The 23,018-nt window shown below is 34.8% G+C and overlaps 2 protein-coding genes across 21 annotated transcripts in view; one reads left to right on the top strand and one right to left on the bottom strand.

Annotated features, from left to right (window-relative positions):
- Window positions 1–23,018, top strand: part of LOC124427262 (WAS/WASL-interacting protein family member 1-like) — a 219,956-nt gene that overhangs the window by 80,647 nt on the left and 116,291 nt on the right. The gene's annotated exons all lie outside the window — the stretch shown is intronic.
- LOC124427258 overlaps window positions 1–23,018 on the bottom strand; it is a 166,982-nt gene that overhangs the window by 93,935 nt on the left and 50,029 nt on the right. For all 20 annotated transcript variants that reach the window (XM_046969915.1, XM_046969916.1, XM_046969918.1 and 17 more), the window contains 2 exons: window positions 6,380–6,553; window positions 4,233–4,416 (listed from right to left, as the gene is read on the bottom strand). In XM_046969915.1, the coding sequence (XP_046825871.1) occupies window positions 4,233–4,416; window positions 6,380–6,553 (358 nt within the window). The remainder of the gene's footprint in view (window positions 1–4,232; window positions 4,417–6,379; window positions 6,554–23,018) is intronic.

Below are 23,018 nucleotides of genomic sequence, written 5' to 3'. Positions count from 1 at the left end.
CATAGCCTACGGGGAGCGGCTTCACGATTTGCCAAAGCTGGAATAATAATGAAGAAAACAAAGGAAACCTCTAGCGCTTCGTCTTTTCCATAACGATATGCAATATCGATCGATTACATCATTCTTAGTCTACTTACCTTCATTTTCCTACGTTTAGTATCCTCGTGAAATTACGCTTACGTAAGCTACACTTAGGTGAATTCATTTAATAACATTCAAAGAAGTTTCGATCCTTTCCTTTATTTCTATGGCGTTTATATCAATCGTATTTTGCCATTTATATTTCATTAAAAATGAAGTAACTCTAATCAATTTTCTATTTTTATTTTCCACCCACCACCTCTCTACCCACTCCCTCCCACCACCACCGTTACAACGATTACCTATGCGAAGTGAGTATTCGCAAATAATTTTCTTCATAGTTTTGCAGTAGTTCTTCTATTCGAGATATTAAAGAGTAACGAAACGTTCGAAAATTTATGGCTTGGACCGTATAATCTCAGACCGAAAGAAAAGGCACGAGAAAAAAAGCTTAAAAAAGAGAAAGGAAAAAGTAAAACCGTTCACCTCGGCGGCATTGTTCCAGGGAGGCCTTTCAATCTCCGAGCCATTATTAAAGCGCTTAAAGAGAAGAATTTATCGCGTCTGTGGGCATCATCGCGCTCGATCTTGTCTATCCTCTCTCTCTCTCTCTCTCTCTCTCTCTCTCTCTCTCTCTTTCTCTGGTACCATACCTATATCCTTTTCTTTCTATTTCTCCCTGTGCCTTCGCTTATCCCTGGAATTCTGAATTCTGGCAAAAAGATATTCGGATCAATCAGAAATAAGTGAAGGAATTTGGAGAATTATAGAGCGTTTAATATTGCCAGGAATAAAGTACTAATCGAAGTATAATCCAGTATGTGCATGTGGGAGAGAGAGAGAGAGAGAGAGAGAGAGAGAGAGAGAGAGAAAGAGATAGAAAAGGATTTTGAGTTCTGAATTAAATGCACGCTCATCCAAAGATTTGACCTAATTACATATCTTCTCGGTAGAATATGAGCGTATATAATATACGGTAAACGTACATACATATTCTGTAATGAAGAGATCAGAGCCGGCATTTGGAATTAGGAATTCTCAGGGGTTTTGAATTTTCGACTAAATACAGAATGGAATTTTATCCCTTATCCTTGATCCTTCCTCTTTCTATTATCACCAGTTTCTACGAACATGCTCAGGGAGGACTCGGTAAAGCAGTCTGTACTTGACAGCATCAAAATGAACGGCATGTAGACGTTAAAAGAGCTCGAGGATGAGTTAAACTTCGTGTACGTTTATAATGACGTAAAGAAAAAAAAAATAAAGAAAAAAAAGAAAGAAAAAGAAATGAAAAAAAAAAAAAAAATAAAGAAATGACAAAAAAAGAGTGTACCCCTAGGTACGTGTTTTTTTCATGTATAACAGAAGAAAAAAAAAAAAAAAAAAAAAAAAACAAGAAAAATTTTATTATTACATTCGGATTTATCGTGTTCCACCCCTAAAATCCTAAACATTTATGGTTCATTAGAAATAACATAAAGCTTTGCTACTGTATGCCAACGCTTTTCAACGTGAATTTATGCACGCGGAATTAAATAGATGCGCTCGGACATTTTTGCAGTTAGACGATTCCTCGGTGGAATATTATCTGCTCTCTGAAAATGTTCGTCGTTCCAGCGTACTACGGAGAAGCGCGTAAGTTAGTCGCAAGCGCGATGACAAAGGGCGATATACGTAGCACGTTATAACATTAAGCGTGCACCACCGTGGAAGCGGCACTAATTGTAAACTAACGAACTCAAATTGGATTTAAATTACAACGGCTGGCTGCAGAGAGAACATAGCTCTCGCGAATCGACGCATTTCTGCTTCGTTTCTTTTTTCGTAACTTTCTGCGCTTACCACCCCTTCCGCTTTTTCTTTAAAAAAAATTTTTTTTTTTTTTCGTTATCCTTTTTCGTTTTGTTTTTTTTTTCTCTCTCTCTCTCTCTTTCTCTCTCTCTCTCTCTCTCTCTCTCTCTCTCTTTCAATGGAGGAGAGACGGGAATATAAAATAATCTTATTTTTGTTTGATTTTTCTCAAAGACCACAAGATGAGAGAATTCAATTTCAATGGTCGCCCCTTTTACTCGATTTCCCGTTTCCATTTTCACCTAGCTAACCATTGACACGAACTTAAACCAATGGACTTTTAACATTATTGGGAATGAAGAAAAAAGGCCGACATAGTCATCAAAGCGAACTTTTCTCAAAGGAAACATTCGGAAATTTTCAAAGGATATAACAGCGTTCCTCTTAGATTCACGCTTCGAAATATTTCCGATTGCCGTTCCGATTTATCCTTAAACTTTTCTTATTGATGTTAATTCCTAGTTAAATTATTTTTAACAAATTCGAAAAAAAACATATATATATATATATATATATATATATATATATTGAAAATATTGAATTAAAAATAAAACTATGGTATGGACAAGTAAAGACAATTACTTGCCTCGTTGTAAATTTTGTCAATGTACTCAGTATTCATAGAATTATGAGGAGATAAAAAGAAAAAGATAAAGAGATAAAGAGGTAGAGAGAAAGAGAGAGGTTGAGAGAGAGAGAAAGAGAGAGAGGATATAAAGACAACGCACATGCTTTCACGAATAGGAAAAGAGGAATAAGGGAAAAAGGACAAAAGTTTCCTTTTCGCGATGGTATTCTTTGTCGTCGTTGCATCTTGTGTATTCGTACATTCGTCTCTATGTCTCTAGATGGTATATTCAACGTTCGACGACGTGTTCGCTCGCGTCCTAGAGAATCTAGCGAATAAGCACGAAAACTATAGTTCTCTTTTATCTTTCTATCTTTACTATTTTGAAAGAGTATTCGCTCATACGACGAAACCATGGACAAAAGCTTTTCGAGAATAAGCAACGAAGGATGTGCTTCGTATTCGCCACGCGAGTTTTGCAACAGACGAAAGAAGAAGTAAAAAGGATAAAGGAAAAAAGATGAAGACGAAGAGAAAGAAGAAGAAGAAGAAAAAGAAGAGAGATAGAGAGAAAGTGAAACAGAGAGTGTGCATGTGTGTGTGTGTGTGTGTGTGTGTGAGAGAGAGAGAGAGAGAGAGAGAGAAATGGGGGGAAATCGCACGTCAAAAAATTCCATCGACTTTTCCATGGCCCATAGTCGAAGAGTACTTTTCGTGTTTCCCAACGACGAACGAAAAATTGTCTTCCATTGGATAAAGCTAACAGTACGGTGAACGCCTTCAGAAGCAGTTAGTCCTTTTTCTTTTCTTTTAACTCTCTCGAACCATTTCTCTCTCTCTCTCTCTTTCTCTTTTTTTTCTCTCTTTTTCTCTCGAATGAAACTCAAGAACAATGATGATCGGTCGATGAGAAGAGAAGTATGATAAATTGAAATGGCTATTGGTACGAACGACCATCGACAATCATATCTGACCAAACGAGCAGTCAGCTAAGTGCTATACTATGTACGTATAAGCTCTTAAAACTCTCTCTCTCTCTCTCTCTCTCTCTCTCTCTCTCTCTTTCTCTCTTAAGTTATTAAATGGTTCTCCTATATTAGTATTAAGAGACTTTCGTACTGTTAAATAAAACTTCTTCTTGAGAAAGAAATTCCTTTTTTCTTCTTTTCTTTTTTTCTTTTTTTGATTTTCACCTTGAACGACTATAAATTCTTTTTTTTTATATAGCGTTTTTCTTTTTCTTTTTTTTTTTTATTCTTTTTTCTTTTTTTGCTTTTAATATTCCTTCTGTAAAATCTTTCATGGATATTTGAACATTCGATGTAAATTATAAATCAATCTTAGGATTAAATACACGCAAAAACAATTCGTCGTATTATGACGAATAAAAGTTGTAATTGATTCTTTGTAATTGATATCGTTTGAATTACTTTGATCAAATGAATCTTACGCTCAACGATTATTTATTTCTCATACGATAGAAACATTTTTTAATATCATTCTCTTTTCTTTTTCATATATATGTATATATATTTATTTAAATTTTTGGAAGTACAAAAAAAAAAAAAAAAAAAAGGAATGAAAGAAAGAAACAGTCCTTCGTGGTTTTCTTTGATTCGAAAACGAAGTAATGCGATGAACGAAAATGGAAGGTTCGAAATGCACAGGTTCGATCTTCACCTTGGAATGACAGGATCGAGGAAAGTATACGGTGACACAGAAAGCTACTTACGCGGAGCCGTTGTGACGTCCAATAGAAACTAGACGATAGATCTGTAATTCGACTCTCTGTCCAGTATCCGGGACGAATCTGTACGTACACCTTGAAGGACCTTCGAGATACGGCGATTTTATTTGTCCAAAACCACGATCCGATTTACTGAATAACAATCTGCTATCCAGCGTTATATTGCACACTGCAAAAAGAAATATGCTTACAGGTTTTTATCATAAAATTTTTACAGGAACAAGATAATAATAATAATAATAATAAGAAAAAAAAAAAAAAGAAAAAAGAAAAAAAATAAAGATAGTACATGTGTACGTATGTGCGTGCATGTATGTGTATGTGTGTGTGTGCGCGTGTGCGTGTGTGTGTATGTGAGAGAGAGAGAAAGGGAGAATATAATTCAGTATTTGTGTTATTGATTGAGCTTATTGACATTTATTATATCCTTTAAAGGTACAAAGTATAAGTAAAAAGAATATATGATTTCTTCAAAGAAGGATAAAATTTCAAATGGATGAAAAAACTTTTTTTTATCCTCAATCGACCGAGTCAAGACTTATCCTGTAAAAGAATGAAACTTTCGAAATGTTTCGAAGACTCTTACAGAAAGGTTTTATTCTCGGCGAAATAAAGAAGGAAGCTTCCTTAATTTTACTAGTTCGCGAAGGAATTTACTTTGGGTAAAGAAAGAAAGAAAGAAAGAAAGAAAGAAAGAAAGATACAGATAGATAGATCTATATCTAGAGAGAGAAAGAGAGAGAAAGAGAGAGAGAGAGAGAGAGAGAAAAGAAAAGAGAAAAGAATTCGTGCACGGTACAAAGTAATTGTGTACAGGTAAAAAAAAAAAAAAAAGAAATGAAAAAAAAAAGAAAAAACAAAAAAGAAAACCAAAAAAAAAAAGGAAAAAACAAACAATACGAAAGAAAAGAATAAGAAAAGCTTTTTGCCAACATAGAAAATGTCTTCTTTCCTTTCATTGCTTTGCATCGATAAACGGATAATAAATTCAACCACTTTCAGTAGCTCCTTACATTGCTCTCTTTGAAATTATTTTTAATTATACCTTCTTTGTGAAATAAGGAATATTCTTATGGAATAATTGTACTATTCTTTACTTTAGACGAGATAAAAATCTATTAGCTTGAATATTTGTTATAACGTTTGTTTTATATATTTCGAATGAATAACGATATAAATTAAAATTCTTCGAAATTTCAAATAATAATTCGTCGAATCAATTAAAACGAACAAGTAATAAAAATATATTTCATCCTCGATATTTTTGTTTTATCTATCATATAGATGAACAGAGATAATGTCGAGTCTATTTAATATTTTTCATTTGACGTTTCAACGGCAACATTACAGGACAATATTATATAGAACAATTTGAATCTTAATTGATTTCTTTTACGATTAGTGCCATTATCCTTCGTCGTATTAAATATTCATAGGTATATACTTTATTCATGCTCAATTATATGTTTTCTATAGAAATTAAATTCATCGTTGTTCAACGATGACATCATATGGATCATATACGATCAATGTAATCATGTAAATTATCATCGATACATTAAAGATATCCTTAGGGGAAAAAAAAAAAAAAAAAAAAAAAGTGAGATCGGATGAGAAACTTTAGAACGATTATTTAATAATTTAAGAATTTCTAAAAATAAGATTATGTACCGTCATTATGTTTATGTTGTAGTGCATGAAAAGAATGTTTGAAAAGATACGTTAGGAATATGAGAAAGGATCATTAATGTGCTCTTCGACAAAGAAATCCTTTTCCTCGTTTTGGTTCGTCGAAATTTGAAAGATTAATCGAACGAAGATAAGATTTTCAGATTAGATTTACAAGAGACTTTGACATGACTTCATTTGGTATAACGATGATACTTTGTGAAAATTCACCATTATATCATATTAACGTCCTGTCATTGTCGAACATATCTGGGAAATCATTAAGAGATAGTAATAGGAAAAGAGATAGAGAGAGAGAGAGAGAGAGAGAGAGAGAGAGAGAGAGAGAGAGAGAGAGAGAGAGAGAGGATGAAAGAGGAAGAAAGAGGGAAAGAGAAACTATTCTCCATCGTGGAAAGCGTTATAGTAGTGAGGAGCTTTGAGACGAACAGACTTTAACTTACTGTTGGCGCAGTGTTGCTCGAGGCCACATTGAGCGCACCTGTTGGGCGAAGCTGTGCCGCAGCTGCAACCACCGGAGGGTACGCAACAAGCGCACTCGTTGCTAGACGAATTGAAGCTGCAAGCACAGCCCGTTGTGCTCTGCGTCCAAAGGTCCACTTTTCTTTCGGATCCGCCTAAAACAGAATGAAATTTTTCATTCAAAATATTTAAACGATGTTAATCTACGAATACATGTATTATATATAGCAATATTACGAAAAAAAAAAAAAAATGAATGTAAATGATAAATATCGTTGTGCTTAGACGATTAAAACTATTAGATGATAATAATAATAATAATAATAATAATAATAATAATAATAATAATCGTAACTCCATTATATACTATTAAATCGTCTAATTCTATTAACAAGTTAATTAGAATCAGATAAATCGATGAAGATGATCGTAAATAAGCTCAAATGATTACGACAAATTTACGCGACTTTTGTTTTAGATCCGTTCGATTGGACGATTGATTTTTTCGTCGATAAAAAGAAAAAAAAAAAAAATTCAATTTTACGGTATATATACACGGAGCGATCTATTGGGTAGGAAACATTCGTCGGTTCGGAAACTCGACGCACTTTTGCAAACAAACAAAGTTGCGATTCAAAGGATTTTTACGTGGAACCAATTCAGGAACCTTTTGTCGGTTGGTTTTGCTGGTACATTCGATTCGTTTTCGGACCGATATTCACGTCACGATATAACGTTTTACGTTTTTCACTGTTGAGTTTGGTTTCTCTGTAGTCTTCTAACTATGTCTGTTTCTCTTCGTCTCTGTACTTCAGTTCTGTCTTCCTTGTTCACGTCGTACTTTTTATTTCTCTCCCTCTCTCTCTCTCTCGCTCTCTTTCTCTCTTGTATTTTGACATCCCAAGGTAATTGTAAATAGAAACGTGTTGGAAAACAACGTTGCTTGCAAGAAATACGTCTCTCTGACGAGCGATTGTTCATTGTTTTTGCCAACTTTTTACGAAAAACAATCATCCCTTTTTCGAATGCGTTCGTTCACAAATTCCTACGAATTTCTTCGTGACTCATACATTTAAAGAAGAGAGAGAGAGAGAGAGAGAGAGAGAGAGAGAGAGAAAAAAGAAGAAACGTAAAAGGATTCACGTTTAGCATTCGTTTGACAGAAAAAAAAAGGGGCCAACATTGGAGATCAATTTAAAAAGATTACATCGAGTGTGATATATTTAATAGAGTCCTTGTAAAACATTTTCTTATACCGATAGAAATGAGCGTATGTAAAGGAGAACGATACGATATGTCTACGTGCAAATGGGAAAGAGTTCCACATTTAATAGAGATTTTTGCTTGATTCCGCATAGAAGACGTAAGAGATACGTAAGCGTGATTGATCGTTTGCTTTGAACGAAGAAAATGTGGTTGAGGATAGGCCAGGTGGCCGGAATACGATGTGCCAGAGTACGGAAAAGAGTAAAGAGGAAAGGAGAAGAGGAATAAAAGAGAGAGAGAGAGAGAGAGAGAGAGAGAGAGAGAGAGAGAGAGAGAAGAAAAGAAAAGTAAAAAAGGACTAGGAGTAAGGTAAAGGTTCTTTTCTAGAAAAGAAAAAAGGGAAGTGTGAGTTAGATGGGCGGGGAAGGGTGAAAGAAGACATAAATTCCAGAGCAGTGTAAAAAGGGCGTTAAGAGGAGAAGCTCCGGCACCCCCGATATGTCAATATCCCAAGGAAATACGGGAGCGGTACTTGGCCAAAGGGGTAGTAAAAATAAAGAAAACTTTATTGCCAACTCTGCCGCCTTTAGCGTCGCCTAGTCGAGGACGGTGTGCTTTTCTCTCGGCAGAACGAATTTCGGAAAAACTTTTCCAGTTCCGGATGCTTTTTCCTGACCGTGAATGTGCCAGGAGGATATTCGAGAGAGGATTAGATTTCAGGGGATTTTGTGGTGCGAAGGTATTCGGGACAGTGAACGCGTAGTAGCGATGAGAGGGAGGGAGGGAATGAGAGAGAGAGAGAGAGAGAAAAATAGATAGATAGAAAGATCGAGAATGTCTCTATTTCTTTTCTCCGACGAAAAGCCGGACAGTATTCCAAATTGGATTTTTAATCCATCGATCCATGCTCGATTACAAAAGTTTGTTTAAGGAGATATAGATAGGTACATAGAGAGAGAGAGAGAGAGAGAGAGAGAGAGAGAGAGGGAGAGAGAGCGGAGGGAAGAGAGTGAGAGAAAGAGAGAGAAAGAAAATAAAAGAGAGGAACATCGATATAGGGAAAATAAAAAAAGAAATCTTGGCTGGAAGATCGTGAATGGTACGGTGGATGGAGAGAATAAAATGCGGGAGGATAGTGTACTTTGGAGAAGAAGCGTGCTGGCGCTGCGTCGAAGAAAGCTATTTGTAGAAAGAAACGAAAAAGTGAACGAGAAGAGAATAGTGAGAGAAAGAAAGTGAGAGAGAAAAAGAGAGAGAGAGAGAGAGAGAGAAAGAGAGAAAGAGAAGAGACAAGGACGTCTATATAAAGGCGTCGATAAAGGAAATCCAAAGTGAACAAATACACAAGATCTATCTGCTCTTCTATCTTCTTCTCTCTGTCTCTCTCTCTCTCTCTCTCTTTCTCTTTCTCTTTGTCACTCTCTTTCTCCCTCTGTCACTCTCTCTTTCTCTCCCTCTCTCTCTCTCTCTTGTGTACTCTCGAATTCTTAAATCGTACTCTTACGTTTTGTCTCATGAATTTTACGTTGTCCACTTTCTACGTAATTATTAGAAAGTATTGCACCTGTACTCTAGATACATACGAATTTATGATTTATCACTGCGGTTAGATACACAAATCACAAATTGGACTAAGTCACTAAAGTGCGCGCGCGCAGGCGCGCCCTCATACGTACGCTACTATGCGACCGTCACGTAATAGATGTCATGCTGATTAGCATCGGGTATTCCGTTCCAACCCCACTATTACTGGCTATTTGTATTATATATATATATATATATATATATATATATATATATATATATATATATATGTATGTATATATCTTCATCGTTGTCCTTGAATATGGATGAGAAATTCATTCATATATACGAACGAGTTTATAAAATGGTTGCATTTAATGATATACGTAAACATAGCCTAATCTCATTGTCGTTACTTTTTCTTCGTTCCTTGCAAAAATTCATCCTTCAATAAAGCCTTACGAAACGCCTTTTTCTTTTTCTTTTTTCTCTTCTTCCTTTTTTCCCATCTTTTCTCTCTCCCTCTCTCTCTCTCTCTCTCTCTCTCTCTCTCTCACACACACATTCTATTTCTCTCTTTTTCTCTCTTTCTTTCTTTTTTTGGGTCGTTCGCGCGAGTGCGACAGAGAAATCGATTTTTCCGAATTTCCCATTTTATCGTCTTGGACCGCCTTTCCCGGCATTTCATGAAAATATGGTCTCTATCTTTCTTCCTTTTCTCTTTTTTTTTTTTTGTATCAATTGGACTTATCTCTCATTCGACCACAAAACTCGATTTCAGCTGAGAATTCGGAAGGTAAAAGGATGGATAAAGAAGGGAGGGAAGAGGAAGGAGGGAAATGAAGTAAAAGAAAAAAAAAAAAGAAAAAAAAAGAAACAAAAAAAAAGAAATAATAATAATAATAATAATAATAATAATAATAATAATAATAATAAAAAAGAGAAATAAAAGAAAAAGAAATGAGAACGGCAAGGAAGTAAAATCCTGAGAGATATAACGTGATTCCAGGTGGCATCGACTTTCGATAGGTAGGATCCACTTAGTGCTCACTTTGCGTCGACGTTAAATTCTAATGAAGCCGATATACTCTTGCCGAATTTGGAGAGACCCCAAAACCCTGGCTAGAGATGTTTCGAGTGTGTTTAGGAGTTGAGAGAGAGAGAGAGAGAGAGAGAGAGAGACGGTTTAAACACTGTGTATAAGTTCTTTAGCACGATGTGTACGTGACTATAATAATTTTCGTTCGAACAAGAATGGTAGTATCGAGTTCTCTTCTATCTCTCTCTCTCTCTCTCTCTCTCTCTCTCTCTTTCTCTTTCTCTCTCTTCATCTCACAAATTATCTCTCTGTATCACCTAGGCAGCTTGTTCCGCACATTACCATGGTAATAGACAAAACGGTGATCGGCGGACATGTAGGATGGCTTTTCCAAGGCCGTTCATTAGCTTCGATATTGGCACGAAACAAGCATGTAGGAAGTAATGTACAATGTAATTTAGGAAACCCTCCTATTCTCTGTATTCTCATCGTAACTAGTACCAACTCGATTCGTTTCCGCACTGGTTAATCCTTTTGAACAGTATAGTAATTTTCTGACTATTCGGATAAATATTTAGTTGCCAATTTCTCTTTCTCTCTCTCTCTCTCTCTCTCTCTCTCTCTCTCTCTCTCTCATTAAAAGGCCATTTTAATTATTATATTCAGATCTTTCTCCGTTACAAACAACGTTACAATTCATTACTACATTTTATAATATGAAGTTTAGACATTTGTAAAAACATTTATATATCCCGATAATAGATGTGTTTCTGTTTGTTGTCATTAGTATAAATTGATTTGAAAGTGCGAGAAATAACATCCTACATCTATCGAACGTTTAATCGATAATTAGTATTAACAATACTCTCGGAGTTTAGCAATTAAATGATATGTAAGCGTATTGCGGTGTTCGATTTCGAAATTTGCATTGTGGCTATCGAGAGTCGACGTATCGATTATCATGGCTTTGTTGGACACTGGACAGAACTGTATCTACATATGTATGTTTCCCGGGACAGAAAGTCGACGTGTCCTTCGTGAAACAATGTCGGCAGATAATTAGATCATTGCTCTTGCGATTTCCAACGCAAATCGCATTTTTTCTACTTGGTTTTTTGCCTCTCTTTCTCTCTACAATGTTTTTTTTTTTTTTTTCTTTCTTTTGCCTCTCCGTCTCTTCGCTCGTTTTTTCCTTTTCTTTCTTTCTTTCTTCAATTCTTTTTTCCCTTTCTTTTCCTTTTTCTTTTTCTTTCCTTTTCCTTTTTTCCACATTTCACGTTCTTCCCTTCTTTGAATATTCGTCCGTTCTTCCGCCGTAAGAAGATCGATGGCTGTCAATTAGGTGGATTAAGTTTTGCTTTTATGACTGGTCACCGGTCACTATGCTACTTGGCATTCTATCCGCATCTCCATGCATTTGCACTTTAATTGGCTTCACACCTAACTCACTCCTTCCTCGGTGTCTCTGTCGAACCGTCACATCTCTCTATCCTTCTCTTATCCCTTCCTTTTTCTTCATACCCCTATTATATATATATATATATATATATATATATATATATATATGTATATGTATATACATTCACACACATATATGTATATTTCCTCTTTCCATTCTCCTTTTGTTCCATAAATATGTATAATGCTCATGCGAGCATGTACAGATCGTCATAAGATCGTGCAGACGATCGCTTCGGAACAGTTATTTTCCTACAGGAGTTAGACAGTCACGAAACGAACAACGTTTCCAAACTCGAAGACACCTTTGGTGACATTGAGTGATAAATGCGATATTAAACTAACTGGAAGAGTACTACATTCCCTGATGCACATTGCCTCACATAATAATGGAACAGTACGAATTGGATTTGTAGAAAATTCAACGGGGATATTTGTAATTATCTTATAGCGCACTTGTTACTGTCCCGTTTTTCTTTTTTCTTTGTTTTTTATTTTTTTATTATTTTTTTTTTTTTTAATTATTATTAAAAGTATTCTTATTATTATCATTTTTTACTTTTTCCTTTTATCCTTCTTATACCATAACGAATACAATCCTATGTAATTCGTTTACATTATTATTTATGTACACTTTCTAGTATAGGTATTATCGCTTTAATGAGTTCTCGATATCGGCGTTCCATGAAGTTTGACTAATCGTTCTCGTCGTACAAGGGAAACCAAGCGAGGCCAATTACCTTTATCGGTATAGGTTAGAAACAACGGTTTTCGTGCTACATGCAACCAACCCCTTACAAGCCCCCAATGGTTGACGTCGACGAGTTATCATAATCGGCTTTGGCGTAATGCCGAACATCCGTGGAAATATAAAGCTGATTTCCATTTGGATGGACAAATCGTATTTCTAAGACAATGAATTTCTGACTATTCATTAATATGCGCAAAACTTATAGGATTATGTTCCAATACCCTATTATTTTTATTTCTATCGTTATTAACGAACAAACGAATATGTATAACATTTTTTAGATTTTTCTCGTTTTATTTCACAATGAAATAAATTAGCTAATACCCAGTAATATCTGATTTTAACATTTCGTAATACTTTGTTCAAACATCGTTTTCATTGGGTCGTTTGCATCGGATTAAGAAGAAATTGTGAAAGTAATAACACGAATCGAGAGAAATTTATGGGATCCATGAGATCCTACGAATATCTTGTAAACGTCTGCGATTATTGGTATTCCAACGAGGTACGTATTACCCACGAATGATATTTGGAAACATTTCTAGTTGGGCAGAACTATCGATTCGAATAGATTCTACATGTAAGTGGATCGATAATTCCTGTCCCTCTCTCTCTCTCTCTCTCTCTCTCTCTCTCTCTCTCTCTCTCTCTCTCTCACCCTATCTCTATCTCTTTCTCTTCGAATGCACGTGATACAGACTAGTACGGCAGTGCGCTCAGATGAAAGCTTGGAACATGAAAAACTTCGATCGTAAGAGAAAGAGAAAAAATAAATAGACAGAAAGGAAAAAACAAGACTAAAAAAAAAAGAAAAAAAAAAAAGGGAAAGAAAAAAGGAAAAGGGAGAAAAAAAAAGAGAGAGAAAAGGAAAAATGAACGAAACGTAACGAAACGAAACGTAACGAAACGAACGAACGGCTAAGGTAAAAAATTTCAACCGTTCCTACGTACGAGCTGAGTTAAACCTCATGGATTTCGAGATAGGTATTTGGAAATTCTATCGTGGATTAAATAAGAGAAGAGAAGAGAGAGAGAGAGAGAGAGAGAGACTCTGTTATATATAATTTTACGCCCGAAGTATTGACGTTGAAGTATTGAATCTTTTTTGCCCTTCTTATTTATATATTTATTTATTTATTATTTTTTTTTCTTCTCCGATTCATCAAGCATTATGACACATTATTATGTCTTGTCTTTTAACGAAAAGAGACGCGAAGTGGAAGGGGTCGGGGAGAAAGTATTACGGGGGGAAAGAAGGGAACAGTAGAATGAAGAACGATTAGAATGAATGCGATGATATCGGTAACGATTATACGCGTGCAATTCTACGAAAAATTTTGTAGAAATAAAATTGATAAAAAAATTCGAAGGAATTGGTAAAAAGAAAAATTATTCTACAGTGCGTAGAATTTAATGGTGCCGTTTTGGAAGAAGTTTGAAAATTTGTCGGGTTTATTTTCGTATCGACGATGAATGTTCCAAGTGTACTTCAAAGTTTCCTCTCTCTCTCTCTCTCTCTCTCTTCTTCTTCTTCTTCTTCTTCTTCTTCTTCTTCTCTCTTTTTCTCTTTTTATAGTACGATCGATGTATCATTCGAGAGCGGACGATCCCTGGTGATAAATACTCGGGGAAATAGCAACCTCTACATAAGAGAAAGAGAGAGATAGAAAGAGAAAGAGAAAGAGAAAGAGAGAGAGAGAGAACGCGTACTGGAGTTCAGTCCGGTCGATTGAATGTGACCATGCGATCGGCACTTTAGAAAAGCTCCGTTGAAAACTTCCTGACCAACATGGCTTTCCCAGATAAACCATAAGCCCTGACCTTTGTCGAAAGAACGGAATAAGGCGGTTATCTTTTCTTTACGTTGTCGCTACCGCTGCAGTCGCTGTTGAAAACTCGATCGAGCATCCATATCGGTTGGATGGCGGCGTTTGAACGGTAAGAAATCTCTGCTCTTCTGCTTTTTCATTTATGAACGATATAAAACGTTAACTTTAAGAAAGAATCTTTACTTTTCCATTGATCTCGAACTAATCGACAAAGGATATCTTTTTGGTGTATTATAAAATTTATCTTCTCTCGTTTTCGTGCTTTCCCTTTTCCTCGTTACGACGACGATACTAAAGTTCGTTTATTAGAAGGGGCATTTAGAGGATGGAAAGAACGAAAGAAAGAAGGAAAGAAGGAAAGAAAAAGAAAAGAAGAGAAAAAGAGAAAAGAGAAAAAGAAGAAGAAAAAAAAAAGCGGAAAAGAAATAAAGAAACCATTTTATCGTGCAGACCTATCGGAAGGAAAGCCGGATGAAACTTTAATCCGGAATTGGAAAGGGGGCAAAATCTTTTTCTCTTTTCACTACGAATGAACGAATCTACGAACGAACGAATGAACGAACGTACGAACGTACGAACGAACGAACGAACGAACGAAACGGAAATAAACTTTTGAACTTACGAATTACACATTTTATTTCTATCCTTCGTGAATATTTTTTAACGCTCTATCAATGATTCCTAAGGGAAATCTATCGAAAAAAAAAAAAAATGCGAATCATCTGTATACATCTGATGAGATATTAAATATCAAAAATTCTTTGAGTATGAACGATCATAAGAGTTTGATCGTTTGATCACACGAGGTATGATTTTTGTAATGTCAATCATGAGTTTTAAAAATTGTTGACTCTTGATTGTTTTTTCTCTTTTTTTTTTTTTTTTTTTCTTCTTTTTTACATGCTAAAAAATAAATCCTTATGAGAAAGTAAATGTATGCGTGAGACAGCTTGAAAAGATAGAGAAAAAGGAGGAAAGGCGTGTGGGCGTAAGGGCGAAGGGAGAAGGGAGATGGAAGGAAGGAAGGAAGGAAGAGACGTTGGGCCGATGTTACGAGGATCTCGGCTTGAAATATCACGTTCCTAATGCACTGAGGCAAAAAATACCCCTTTGCCTCCCTCCGCTGTACTCTGCCACCCATTTACAAGTGGAGTGATGAGGACAGGGGTTAGAAAGTGGTAGTCGTCCGTGCAACAATGCTAACCGTATATCAGCCGTCCGAGTTTTCTCTTTCTCTCTCTCTCTCTCTCTCTCTCTCTCTCTCTTTCTCTTCTTCCTTTATCTATTTGCGTATACCTTTCTCATTCACCTTATGTTACAAAGCTACAACACGGCGGCTAACTAAACCAAATGAACGCGGTTGAGACAAAGGAGTAACTATGACGTGTCCTACGTAAAATGAACAATCTGCCGTAGCGACGTTGAGAGAAAAGAGAATTCACACTAACGACGTTCTACGAACCGTAAAAACCATTATACGTATTTCCATCGATCTCTCATTCGCGTTAGCTTCGCTTACAATCTCCAACCTTAACTTCGTGCCAAATCATAGAATTTAGTTTTGTTTATTATACCTAACTATCGTAAATTATTTTCATTTCGACGTACGTACGTACATACATACATATATACGTTCAAAAATATGATATTAATAAAAAAATTTTGTTGCATCGATGTACGGATTTAACGATATTACTCGTCCATTAGAAATTGCGAATATCTGTTCAATAGAAACGTGTACGTTTCTACGATGATTATAATTTCATCCGTCATCTTCATAAGATAAAAATGTGTGCAGGGAGTTAAAATTAAAAGGAAAAGAGAAATCTTTAATAAGATTATACGAAATATTTAAACAGATGTAATAAAATCTATTAAAATTAAATTTGATGATTAACGAATGTATGAGCCTGAAAATTATGTGAAGATTTGATTCATTGACGAGGATATTTTTATTATAAAGTTATAAGTTCGTTGGTGCTAATAAAATGATTAAAGTGAGGAAAGATAAAGAGAACGAGTGAGAGTGAGAGAGACAGAGAGAGAGAGAGAGAGAGAGAGAGAGAAGTTTAGAACTCTACAAAAGTTCGCTTAGATCAATAGTGTCGAATTCCGCTCGTTAGAGGTCGGCTGTAAGGCCACACGTCGTCGTGTTACTTTGGGACGCACATGCAAGGCTAACCTACGAGAAGGTAACATGCTTGACAGAATAGTAGTTCGTCTGAGTTAGTCCTTTCCTTCTTCCCTGAAGAGAGTGTTAGTAGTAGTAGTAGTAGTAGCAGTAGTAGTAGTAGTAGTAGTAATAGTAGTAGTAGTAGTAATAGTAGTGGTCCTTAGTGTTTGTGTGAGGTAGGTCTTTGGGATCGAAGCCAACTATCAGTATTATGTGTGGACCAATGCTGCATTATGTCTCGCTGACTATGGCGCATACCAGATATCCTTGAAAACGAACTTCGGATGCGACGTTTCTTGACACTTCCTCGAACTTCTTTCTTTGGTGAAGGTATTTATTCGCGCGTGCCTCTTTCCTTCTCAAGAAATTCTACGATCGAGACGCGAACTGAATTTGAAGCGAATGGAATTCGTGCTTGCTATCTTTGATCAGTATTACGGTTATTACACAAGGTACACGGGAAACTTTATTAAGAAGAAAAAAAGGAAAAAAAAGAAAAAAGAAAAAACAATAGAACTGTTAAGATAAAAATTTTCTTCTTTTTTTTTTTCTTTTTTCTTTTTTTTTTGAATTCTTCGACCTCTTTGATCCTCTCTCTATCATTCGTCGAGAATCGAAGAAAACTAGATCGATTGTTTAATAGTTAATTTATCGAGTAAAATCGGAAGAAAGAAAGATTACGTTCTCTAAGGATAAACCGATCGATCGATTGATCGACCGATCGACCAAAACCATTGGTTTAGCTAGGTTCGTTCGCTCTGGTAACAATGATTAGTCTTCGTTAATGTAGAACGAAATTCTCTGGGGAAAGCAAACGTATGTACAAGACTGGGAAAAAGAGCGGTGGATCTAAACATTTGTGACTTTGATCGATGTCCTAGGAAAAAGGGGGTCAGTGTTGCCATTCTTCAACGAATACCTATTTTCTCTCTATTGTTGCAGGAAATAGTTAAATAAAAGATAACCAAACTACGTATTTTACGATTATCTCTGTTGCCATTCATTTATCGTGTACTACTTCGAAATAATCTACAAGACTTTTTTTTTTGTTACCTGATAAAACAGATTAACACGCGTTATCGTCACAACGATCGGAGATAACGGAAGATAAAACTATTGAATTATCTTATTCTCCCTTCTCACATTGAAGAAGATCGAAGAGTTACCAAGAGTAGTAATAAATCGAACGAAGTTAGACATTCGATTTAAAGGCGTTGTCCAGAGGATTTCACCGGAGATTTTTTTTTCTCTTCACCTTTACTCTCGCACCCTTTTTTCTTTTATATGCCATACAATTTAATCTCGCTAATGCTATCCCGCGTACCCACCCACTCTCTCTCTCTCTCTCTCTCTCTCCTTTTTTTCCGGAAAAAATGAAGAAAAATTCGACTGTAATAATTCACCAATTTTGGTTTGGCCGACCTTTCACGAGCTTTGTGATTTGATTTAATCGATAAAACGATTTGCCAATCCGACGAGTTAACTTGATTTACTTATCTCCTTCGGTGTATATCGAATAAACAAATATTTGCTTAATTTAGTTACGAATTTCTACTACTATTCCTGTAGGGAGTTTACGTTAATCATTCTCTCTCTCTCTCTCTCTCTCTCTCTCTTTCTCTTTCTCCCTCTCTGTTAATTCGATCGGAATACACTTCATTACTCTCGACGAGCCACGTAATCTAGGATTAAATTTTTACTTTCCCTTTATCTTCCTCTCTCTCTCTCTCTCTCTCTCTCTCTCTCTCTCTCTCTCTCTCTCTTATTCTTTTTAAATTTTTATTTTTTTTTCCCTTCTTCTTCTATTCATCGAATCCGTGGAAGACGAGAGAAATACGTCGTATCGTTTGAGAATCTATCACAACTCTATATATAAATCAAAGAGAAAAAGTATTCACGTGGCTTTTCGTTCGTTCACTTTCCCATTCAGTCGCTTTCCCGTTTCGTTCGCTTTCTCGTGCGTTCGTTCAACGTTTATGAGAAATATCGATAATTTACTGAGAGATCAGAGAGCACGGCGGGGTGGGGTGGGGGATGCTGGTGGAGGAGCTAGGTTGAGCGACTAAGCGAGCTAGCATACATTGCCGATCATTATTTGCAGATGTTCGCTACGAGACCAATAGCGTAACGTTTGCGACTGTTGACTATGTATATATATATATATATATATATACATATATATATATATATATATATATATATATATATATATATATATATATATATATATGTACGAAAGCTGAGAACGACACGTCGCCAGCTGAGAATTGTACGCGTTTAGTCGTTCCATCTGCGTGTCATCGCTTTGCGATATATTGAGTACTAATGAGCTCTTGCAGCCGTTGTTTCTCCCTTCGTTACATGGCGTCTATTTTCAGAAAGAGAGAGAGAGAGAGAGAGAGAGAGAGAGAGAGAGAGAGAGAGAAAGAGAAAGAAAAACGATATATAAAATATCGTTGGTTCGAAATATTCGCAAAAAAAAAGAAGAAAAAATAGCTAAAAAAAAAATAAAAAATGGGAAAAAAATATACTCGTCGATAGCATCTATATATATATATATATATTTTTTTTTTTTTTATTAATTCATTTCCCTTTGAAAAAATGTTATCTTCTTCGCTTTTGACGAGTACGAATTCTTCGAGTATTTAATAAAGGAAATTTATGAGAAAAACTTTTCTCTCCCTGTCTCTCTCTCTCTCTCTCTCTCTCTTCTTTTTCTTTTTTTTCATGCTTTCTTTTGACTCTCTCTCTCTCTCTCTCTCTCTCTCTTTATACTCCTCGCCTGTCCCTCCACCCGCTCTCCTATCATCGGTACATGCTCACCAAGTAAATCAAAATAATTCAACATCATTTTTTTTTTCATCCGTTGGCCAAGTTATGAGAAATATAAGATGATATCCAACAAGAGGGTACATCTCTCCCCTTACAGTACTATACACTCCGCGACGCCGTTAGTCACTTCGATGGCTCGTAAAGCCGACAAATCGTTCCTACTTAGGGTTATTTAAACCTACAGTAACCATGCGAGTTGGTCCCAACCAAAAAAGATAACGTCCTCTAGTAACAGGTTACTTTCTCTTGTAAATACCATTGAATATGTCTCCAAGTGAAAATACGTACTTACTTAAGGTAAATACATTTCCAACATTAAATAGTTATTCTAGACAGTGATCGGATTTAATGCACTTTACGCGCTATATAAAACATACTAACCGTTTCATATACTGTGGTAATAATAATAATGCAAAAAAAAAAGAAAAAAAGAAAAAAGAATGAACGGTATGATCTCTTTTCCCTTACGATTATACTACTTTTTTTCTCCTTTAGCCTTTTTCCCCCCTCCTCTCCCTTTACCTCCTGCATTTCTGTCGTATCTTTTTTCTTTTTGTTTGTTTGTTTGTTTGTTTTTTTTTTTTTTTTTTTTAATTTACGAATATCTCACTTGGATCAATAATAAGAAAACGTTGGCTTTCGTGATGCACGTTGTTATTTTCAAGTCTTACGAACTTTAAGGTGCATATACATGGAGGACAATGTTTTTATATTAGACAAATGTATTTTCATCAGGATATAATAAATATTTTAAACGAGTTTAATCTTTCTCGCGTCGTTTCTTCTTTTTTCCGTTCGTTTAATATCATTCCCTTTTTTTCTCTATCCGACAGTTTTTCCCAATATATTTTATAGTTTCGCATATATTTCTTTATCATTTTTCGCATTAAAAATGAAATATACTCATAAATCCGAAAGTTGCTTTATTAGATCGAGCTCACTTCCATTCGAAGCATATATTTATACTTCTTTTAAATGGGATTATTATTTATATCAAAAGTTGTCAAAAAAAAAAAAAGAGAGAAAGAGAGAGAGAGAGAGAGAGAGAGAGAGAGAAAGAAAAAGGAAGACAAAATGAGAAAAATAACAATATCTTTTGACGATGTTGAATTTATGAAAAATATAAAATGATTAACGAAAAAGAAAAATTATTACGATGTAATATGATCGTTTAACATTAAATAGAATTAATGTTCGTTGAATTTTCAATGAAATTATATCGTTCGATTTTAGGAACGTCTAATTAATCATTTTTCAATATTTTCCTGATTTTTTTGAGGTTTAGCTTATGCAAAAGGTATCGTTCAATGGTTAAAATAAAACACTCGAAATCTTTAGCAAGGATCTTTACCTAAGAAATGGTAAGTGGCAAGAGACGCGTACTGATAGGCTCTTTAATAATCCTAATATCATTCCTTATTATCTCAGGCAAGAAGCAGAAACAGGACCCATTACGTTTCTGCAAGCCGGCGAACAAGCTTATATACTTCTATCCTTTTCTATCCTCCCTTTAGCTTCTGCTTATCTTACTCTCTTCCTCTTCTTATCTCTTTTTCGCTTGCTCTCTCTCTCTCTCTTTCTCTCTCTCTCTCTCTCTCTCTCTATATATATATATATATATATATATATATATATATGCGTTTATACATATATATCTTTCTTTCTCTTCTACTAGCAACACAGTATTACATTTATGCAACGAACGTGAAAATGCAAGGTGAACCGCTTATGTATAAACGATGCAAAAGCATTACCTACTTTCCAAATGGCATCCCTTAACAGTTGAGATCATCGTGATTATTACAATAAAAATTTTCTTCCTGTTTTTCCTTGGTGATTTTCTCTCTTACAATTTTCCTTTGCGATATAAATAGACACCGAGTGTGTTAAGTGAATACATTTCTATCTATAACCTAACTTAATAATAATAATGATAATGATAATGATAATAATAATAATAATAATAATAATAATAATAATAATCGACGAATATAATATATTACATCGATCTTTGTTTCTTTAAACAATCTGGTAGAGAAATAAAATATTAATTGAACATAATTCGATTAAAAATTAACAAATTTAATAATATACGAACTTATGAGAATTATAAATAGGTATATAAATGGGTATTCAATCGAAGGATTTGATCATGATTAGAAATGAACATTTTACGTTTAGATCAGGTACGATGGTCCGTCCATTTATATGCGTGAGGATGCATCAATTTCACGAATGCTTTATATGCCAAAGGTCCAATTCGAAATTTACATATGTATATATATCTACATGGATAAATTCGAGGTAGGATCAATGAAATTATAGTTTATCTCTTGTCGAAAGTTGAAATATTAATTTTCCATTAATTCTAAAATCTATAAATATTAAAGCAAGAGACGGAGAGAAATTAGATAGAGAAGTTATTATTGAAATTTGCAAGGAATTATTATAAATTAAGAAAGGAACTTTTATCTTCATATAATCGTATTTATCTATATTATTCAAAATAAATAAGAATTAGATTATTATTTATAGATTACTAATACGAATCGAGTATATTGTTATATGGTCATATTTTAATTAATCAAAAGTTTTTCATTAGAGAAAAATATTTCATTTGCACTTTTTCCCGTTTGAGAGATTCCCATCTATTACATTTCGTTTCAGTTCAGAGTCTTACAAAGACTATAATATTGTCCTTCCCTATGTTATATCTCATTCATTTTCCTTCTCAACTCTTTATTTTCATTGGCTATTTACAACTATTATATGTTTACTTGTCGTTGTAAAATAGCGTTCACATCGTGCCGAAAGTTTTATAGGAACTGTTTTAACAAATTGAAACTTTTTGGAGTAATGTTTTATTACAATGAAGATCGTCTTTCTTTCTTTCTTTCTTTCTTTCTTTTTATCTTTTTTTTTTTTCTTTTTATTTTTTTCTTTCTTTCTTTCTATCTTTCTTTTTATTTGCTCTTGCAAAGAGTAAGTAGGACGAAGAAAAGACGTAGCAGTTATGTAGATAGTAGCAAAAAAGGCTAATGTAAAGTTCACTAGAGCGGAAGTTTTAATCTTCCTCAGAGATGATCGTCGAACCTATCCAGACTCCTTGCAGTATTAACTTCGGTGTATCTGTATATATATACATATATATATTTTCTCTCTCTCTCTCTCTCTCTCTCTCTCTCTCTCTCTCTCTGTCTGTCAGTCTATCTGCTTCTTTTTCCTTTATCTTTTTAGATTTCTTTAGAATATCAAGTCGAGTTAGTCATTTTATCTTATCTTATTTTTATTTTTCTTTTTTTTTTTTCTCCCGATCAAACTCTACCTTAATCTTTTTCTTATCCCTTGAACTTCCTCGACGTTAAAACGTTTTAATAGGGATCTAAGGTTGTGTCAGTCGTACCGGAAATGAGGTTAATCGATGCGCAATGCAACTGCCTGTACATCCGCCTTTATACAGAAATGGAATCATCTTATCCCTTTCTCCATGGTAGAACTGGACCTGAAGTTATATCATTGTACGGACAGCTCTGGCATGGATTGCGTACTAATTATATTAGCGTATCAAGACAAAGGGAGATAACGGTATCGTGATATGTCAGATATGTAAATTCATTGCAATATCATTTCATAATGTTCTTAATGCATCTTTAATATAAACAAATGCAAATCTATGACTATTATATATAATAATAACATAACTTTCATATAAATAATAATTAAGATCTAAAGAAGGAAAATAATTATAACAGTTATTCATAGTTAATTTTCCAACGTGAAATTATTATAATGTTTAATAGTAGTGACT

This window comes from Vespa crabro, chromosome 10 (assembly GCF_910589235.1).
Source record: "Vespa crabro chromosome 10, iyVesCrab1.2, whole genome shotgun sequence".
NCBI classification, from domain to species: domain Eukaryota; kingdom Metazoa; phylum Arthropoda; class Insecta; order Hymenoptera; family Vespidae; genus Vespa; species Vespa crabro.
This window is presented reverse-complemented; position numbering and strand designations above follow the sequence as displayed.